Source organism: Lutra lutra, chromosome 9 (genome assembly GCF_902655055.1).
Source record: "Lutra lutra chromosome 9, mLutLut1.2, whole genome shotgun sequence".
Classification (NCBI taxonomy): Eukaryota; Metazoa; Chordata; class Mammalia; order Carnivora; family Mustelidae; genus Lutra; species Lutra lutra.
In genome coordinates, this window is record NC_062286.1 from 143191668 (window position 1) to 143198635 (window position 6968).

At 55.0% G+C, this 6968-nt stretch overlaps 1 protein-coding gene across 1 annotated transcript; it reads right to left on the reverse strand.

The window, feature by feature from the left end:
• Positions 1–1126: 1126 nt before the first annotated feature.
• On the reverse strand, positions 1127–1632 carry LOC125108948 (60S ribosomal protein L21-like). The gene has a single exon (XM_047745445.1). It carries the CDS (start codon positions 1615–1617, stop codon positions 1135–1137), a length of 483 nt encoding a protein of 160 aa, XP_047601401.1. The 5' UTR covers positions 1618–1632; the 3' UTR covers positions 1127–1134.
• Between the last annotated feature and the right edge of the window lie 5336 nt (positions 1633–6968).

The window sequence follows — 6968 nt, forward strand, 5'->3', positions numbered from 1 at the left end:
TGGAACTCAGCAAGGGGGAGGAAATTCTGCAAGGGCTTCCCAGTGCAAGGAAGCTGCCAAGGGGAGCAAGCAGGGCGGGGGCCAGACGGGAAGAGCGGGAAGGGCTGGAGGGCCGGGGGCTGCAAGAGGGCCAGGTGGGTTTTTGTAGCCAGGAGTGACACTGTTCACCCCATCGCTCACCAGCACTCCCATGCACATCGCCAGCTGGCTCAGCTGTCCTCAGCATCCTGGGCGGGGGCCTGATGACCTCTTCCTCAGACAGAAGGATGGAAGGACCACAGCTGGAGGTCAGGGGAGCATCAAGGGGTGCTCCTCAGGGGCGTCCTGGCCCCTGGCTCCAGTTCCTGTCCTGCTCTGTTCTCGTGCCTGGGGCCCTAGAGGTCAGGAAGAGCCGGGGTCTCTGAAGCAGCCGATCCACAGGGAGCCCCGCTCAAGAGGGAGCCGAGTGGCTCCCACCCAGGTACCCTCTCATCCAGCTGACCCCGCACGGGCGCCACTCTGTAGACCACAGCCGGCCAGGAATTCACCAGCGTTTCCAGCAGATGGGGGATTTGTGGGGGCCTCACACACTGTCAGAATAGTTGCCCCAAATCTCTAACTGCCCTTATAGGCAGATGGGCTATGCGCTTCCAGCCCCATGACCCCACCACACACACTCTCTGCCTCGGTTTACCCAATCAGATGGTCTTGACTCAGTTTACCTACACCCATCTTCAAAGGTCCTTTAAAAAGTAATTAACTGGGGCGCCTGGGTGGCTCAGTGGGTTAAGCTTCTGCCTTCGGCTCAGGTCATGATTCCAGAGTCCTGGGATCGAGCTCCACGTCGGGCTCGCTGCTCAGCAGGGAGCCTGCTTCCCCCCCTCTCTCTGCCTGCCTCTCTGCCTACTTGTGATCTCTGTCTGTCAAATAAATAAAATATTTAAAAAAATAAATAAAAAGTAATCAACTGTGAATGTAAAACTGCTATAAAAATCGTCTTTTTCATTTAAATTTTTAAAATTTTCTAGTTGAAAATTTAAATTTTTTTTTTTTTTTAGGACACAAAATTTGCTTTAAATATTTTTTCGGGGAAAGGACACTACACTTCTACTCAATTAAGAGAAACAATTTTACAGTCTTGAGGTCCTTTATTTATCATGCCATGAATTCATAGGGAATGGGTTCCAGCAGTTCGGGCTCCTTTCCGTTGGTTCTCACGAAATGTGCTTCTCTGGGTGGAGCAGGCTGACGCTTCAGCTGAACCCAAGTACCTTTCTCTTTGGCTTCCTTCTTTTTCTGATCATTTTCCTTTACACGCTTCAGGAAGCTATCTCGGCTCTTTGAATGTTTAATATGCTCAATGCGGACATTAATTCTCTTGGAAAGAATCTTGCCCTTAACTTGTTTGTTTACAACAATGCCAACAGCATGCTGAGTAACACTGTAGACTCTTCCAGTTTTGCCATGGTAACATTTGTGGGGCATTCCCTTTTGAACAGTGCCCATTCCCTTGATGTCCACAATATCACCTTTCTTGTAGATTCGCATGTATGTGGCCAAAGGAACAACTCCATGTTTTCTAAAAGGCCTAGAGAACATGTACCGGGTACCTCTCCTCGTTCCCTTTGTGTTGGTCATTTTGGCAAATTACTGGAAGATGGCGGTTCCGGCCGAAAAAAAAGGCTAAATTTTTTCTTAAAAAACAAATCTTTTTTATTAAAAGAAAAAAAAAAAGAAAGAAATGGAGGGGCACCCACCTGGCTCAGTTAGTGGAGCATGTGACTCTTGATCTCAGGACTGTGAGTTTGAGACCCACACTGGGTGTAGAGATGGCTTAGAAATAAAATCTTAAAAAAACTAAAATCTTAAAAAATAGAAAAGTAATCGAGAGAGCTATAGTTTAATAATTTTTGTGTAATTAATGGGCTGACACTCTGAAGGTGAATTTCCATGTCTCTTCCCAGTAGGATTTTTCTTTTTCTCTCTCTCCTGTTCGGCAGACAACGCGAGGTGCCATGATAACCTTTGGGGTATTTTTGTTTAGGGTGGCTGGGACTTGGGAACTGGAGCAAAGATGCTTTGGGACATAACGTTGCTTCTGGATAAAAGTCTAAGGGATGAGGCACCAAGTGTGTCTTCAGGAATCACAACTCTGTTGTGACTTGTGACTGTTGTCACAAGTGCATCGGTAGGGGACCAACAGGCAGTCCTGCTCTGGCTCGTTTTCTGCCCAGAAGCCAGGCCTGTCATCCCTCTCAGCATTGATACCGAGACCCGCCCCTCGGCTTGGGTCCCCAGGGCCAAGAGCTCAGGAGCAGGCACACGTGTTCATTGTGAGGGTGATCCCAGGAATCTGGAGGTGCAGGAGGGTGAGAAAAGTGCCCAGGAGCCCCACCAAGGTGCCCACCGGAGCAGGGGTAGCCGCAGTGCTCCTTCCCTGACTCCTCAGGTCATGGTGAGCCTGGCTCACCCTGGCTGGCAGCCCTGGAGCACGAGAGATGCTAGAGAGATGTAGAGGTGGCCAGGGGACGTCTGCTGGAGCCAGGAGGTGGTGGCCAGGGAGTGGCGGCGGGGTGGGGGCTCCATCCGCATCTGCTCCACTCAGACTTCAACTAGCTGTGACATCTCCCAGCATTTACAATTTCCAGAGACTTCCGTGTGTATCCACAGCACCAGAAAGAGAGCAAGCCGGGCCTCACGTCTCCTACGTCTCCCTCAGTAGACGTGTGCTGAGCTTCTGGGACGTGCTATGGTGTGGCAGCCATTAGCCGGGGTCCTGCTGTTGTGGACACTCCAACCTCCTCCTCCAGGCATGTCTGACCCTTGTCCTGATGCATCGGGACACTCGTCAGGGTCATCCGAGGAGAGGAGGTGCCAGCTCTGAGGTCTGGGTAGGTGTGACAGTTCTGAATATGCCGACGAGACGGGCCGAGAAGGGATCTGTTAGGTGTCCCGCAGCTGCGTGTCCCCCAAGTGAGCCTGCAGACCCTCGTCCGAGAGCTGAGGTGGAACCACCTCATGATCATGCCAGGAGTGGCTCACTCAACATCTCGGCAGCGCCAAGTGGGTAGACCCCGCCCCTTACACGCATGCCCACATGCACACACACATGTGCACACACAGAGGTGAACAAGCCATCAGTCTGCTAGCCATTCATCTCTCATTTCATTAAACACAACGAGATGTCAGGGTACCTTTCAAGGACATTTGAGAACGTCCTCTGAGTTTATTGCAATGGAATCCATGCCCATGTGACCACACCTGTCAGGAGCCCGGTGGCTGCTCAGGGGCGAATCCCCAAGAGACCAGTGCCAGCGGTGGCGGAGGGTCTGGCGGGCAAAGGGTGGGGATTTTGGGAGGCATGTTCAGCACCTCGGACAGCGACTCCACGGTCCTCAGGTGTCTTCACACCCAGGCGTTGGTTTGCTGTTTCCTTGGGGGCCCCAGGATTGTGGATGGGGGCGGGGGTTGGCATAACTTTTCTAAGGCCAGAGAACCCCCCCCAAAGCCTCCCCTGACTCATGAGGAAACCAGGGCTCTAGCTCCGACTTCCCACCGTCATCACTCCTTTGTGTCAGTCCCAGCCTGGAAGGAGGGACATCACGTCCCAGCTGAGGCCTCACCGAGGGCCCTTGGGTGTTACCTGCTCTGCGCCGTTGGCTCACCTGCTGGCTTACCTTTTCCCGGTCAGAAACCTGCTTCTGCCTGTTCCCACAGTCAGGGTCCCGTCACGTTCCCTGCCGCAGCTCCAAGCCGGTGCGGTGTGGGCAAATGCAGGGCCAATAAATACTTGTTGACTGAAGAGGACGGCTTTCCGGTTTCCTTCTTGGGATCTAGCGTGCCTGGATGCCGGAAGAATTCAACTTAAGTGTGCAAAGAGGAAAGTAAACAGACCCATAAATTGTTTGGATCTCCACGGAGTTGGGCACTTCGCCAAGTGTAGGTATCATTACAGGGAGGCAGTGGTTCGTTTCCCACATGTCCCCTTGCACCAGCTGGAGGGAACTGGCTGCGTAAGCAGCCTTGCCTTTGGCCGACAGACTGATGACGTGTGTGCCTGAAGTCATACCTGGTATTCGCCGCATTTTGTGAACGGCTCATGGTGGTGATAACTCTCAGAGGGAGACGACATTGAGGCAGAGAAGCGACACCTAACCACAGGTCCACCTGTGTTCTTAGGGAATGTGTGACATCGCCCAGCATCCAAGTCTGTGAGCGGCCATGCACACAGAAGGGGGGCAGGCTGGGGAAAGGCGGACGGATGGGATCTCTACCCCTGCACACCCAGCCCCTGCTCTAGTTCACCATGGCTGCTATAACAAAAGACCACAAGTAGGAGGTTTAAAGCAGCAGAGATTTCTTCTCAGTTCTGGTAGACGAGAAGTCAGCAACCCCGGGTCACGGTTCCTTCTGGGGCTCTGATGGGCGTTCTGCTCCAGGCTTCTGGCGGGCTTGGCGTCCTGGGCTTGTGGACAGTCCTCAGATTCCTCCTTCACATGGAGTCTGTGTGTCTCAGATCTCCCTCTGCTGAGCTCACCAGTCACTGGGGCTGGGATCCACCCTAAATCCAGGATGGTCCCCCTTAGCTTAACTTAATTACATTTGCAAAGACTCTTTTTCCAAATAAAGTCCCTTTCACAAGGGTCAGGACATGGACAACCCTGTTTGGGGCCATCCTCAGTGTACTCTACCCTCCAAGCTTACTGGTCCTCACCTGCCCTCTGGTCCGGGGCATCTCCAGATAAAGATGCCGGTCACGCTCATGTGTCCATCGGCCCCAAACATCAAGAGGCCCTGCTGCGTGCCAGGCATCCTGCATAGTTCTGTCTGACTGAGTTGCCCAAGTAGGGTTGCCGCAGGGCTGGGTTGTGTGTGGGGAGCCCAGTACAACATGGGCATGGAGGATGAGCTACATGGGGGTAGGCTCCTCATCCTGATGGCAGGGTGGTCCCTCTGGCAGAGGGGGAGGGTTCTGAGCTGCTTACTCTGGGCCCGTGCCCTTAGGAGCCACCAGTGAAAGGGGTATCCTGAGAGCCGGCTCCTTCTGCGAGCCTGCAGTGACCCTGGCCCTGTGACGGGTTGGGTGGGGCGGGGCCCAGAGCACCTGCCTCTCACGGGCAAGTGGGAGGTATGTCTGTCTGTCTCTCTGTCTCCCTGCCAGGACTGTGACTCTGGTACCCTCCCCAGAGCCCACAGCCTGGTGGCTATTGTTTCTGCTGGGCCTGGCAGGGACAGGAGCTAGTGGCAGTGGGCTCCTCTGTCCTGCTACCTTTCGTCACTACTCTCAGGACAAAGAGAACAAAAGATCCCAATCCCCTTCTCATTACTAACCTCTTCCCTTCTCTTTTGCTGGGCAGGAGGGAAGCCCTGGCTCCTGGTCCTCAGGTGTGTGAGGTCTCAGAGGCTGAGGTCAGTGGGGTTCAGGGCCAGATGAGCCGAGTGGGGGGTGTGATGAGTAGGAAAGGGCTGGGGCCAGCAGGTGGCTGTCAGGGCCCTGTGCTTCTGGAGGGAGCCTGACCACTGGCCTAGACAGATGCGGAGAAGCTGCCCTCGCCCTGGGCTCTATAGAGGGAACATTTGCTGCTGGAGGGAAGGGCCAAGAGGCCATGGGACACACCGACCCCAGGTGAGGACATGGTGGTGGCCCATTTTTGAGGGCAGAGCACAGCAGTCCTGGCCCGGCGGGAGGGGCCCTCTCTGCTGGTCTGGGCAAGAAGGCATCGGACAGCCGCCTTCCCCGGGGAGGAGGAAAAGTCACCTGGTGGCCCCATCCTGTGCCTTTGTTTCCATGGTAACACCAAGAGGAGATGGGCACCATCCCAGTCCCTCTCTAAGTCAACGAGGAGTTTGTCACAAATAATTACAGCTTGGAAAGCTGCTTCCAGAATACGCTGCCCATGGATGGAGCCAGGGGGGCCGTCCTCTGAGAACCCTGCCTGCCCTCTGCCCCCAGCTTCCCCTCGGAGCCCACCCACCCTGACCGTGGGGCATCCCAGGCTACACCCTGGGCCTCCGGGTAGGAAGGTGAGGGGCCCTCCTGTTGTCCAAAGTCACAAGAGACAGCCGACATGGGGCCTCACAGAAGAGGGGTACAGGAAGTGGGTTCCCATGTGGCATTCTAGGGCAGGGCTGGAGCCATTCATTCTGGGTCATCTTCTGGCCTACCAGACCCCTGGCAGACTCAGGCCCCACCTGCTCTGATCATTTGAGCCAAGTGCCCCTGTCTATAACGAACTTGTTTATTTATTTATTAAAAAGATTTTATTTCTTTATTTGACAGAGAGAAAGACAGCGAGAGAAGGAGCACAAGCAGGGGGAGTGGGAGAGGGAGAAGCAGACCTCCAGCCAAGCAGGGAGCCCGATGCGGGGCTCGATCCCAGGATCCTGAGATCATGACCTGAGCTGAAGGCAGAGGCCCACCCCACTGAGCCACCCCGGAGCCCCACTAACGAACTTCTTAAAACTTGAATACCCACAGACAGGGAAAGTGGGTCTGGGAGACCCGGGCGTGGGGGTCAGGAAGTCTGGGTTCTTGTCTTGGGCGCACCAGAGTTGCTGTGGAGCCGTGGGACTGAAGGACTTGCAAACCAGGTGAGCTGCATGAAGTCCCCTCCCGAGGGGGCGGACCCAGCAGAACTCTGACCATGGGACCACACCGAGTTTCAGTGGGAGCCCTGGACCGGGACCCCAGTGCTGGGGGGATGCAGGGACTCCAGTGTGGGACCAGGGACACGTGGAGCCATGTCCTCGATGCTGAGCCTCCCATGGTGTAGACAGTCCCTTAGCCTCTCTCGATGACTTCTGGCCACTGTCAGGGACTGTCTCTGGCTGCGTGGGGACAGCAGATGCTCCTAGCCACCCCGGCCTCCAGGTGAGAACCGGCACCCAGGAGAGGAGATGCAGAGCCTTGGCCAGACACCCCTCTCTTTCCCTGGCCACCACTGCCTTTGCCATGACCAAGAGGCAAGGAATCCGATCAGAGTTGATCG

Excerpts from the sequence above, each read along its gene's own strand:
- LOC125108948 (XM_047745445.1), bottom strand. The coding sequence starts at position 1,617 with ATGACCAACACAAAGGGAACGAGGAGAGGTACCCGGTACATGTTCTCT.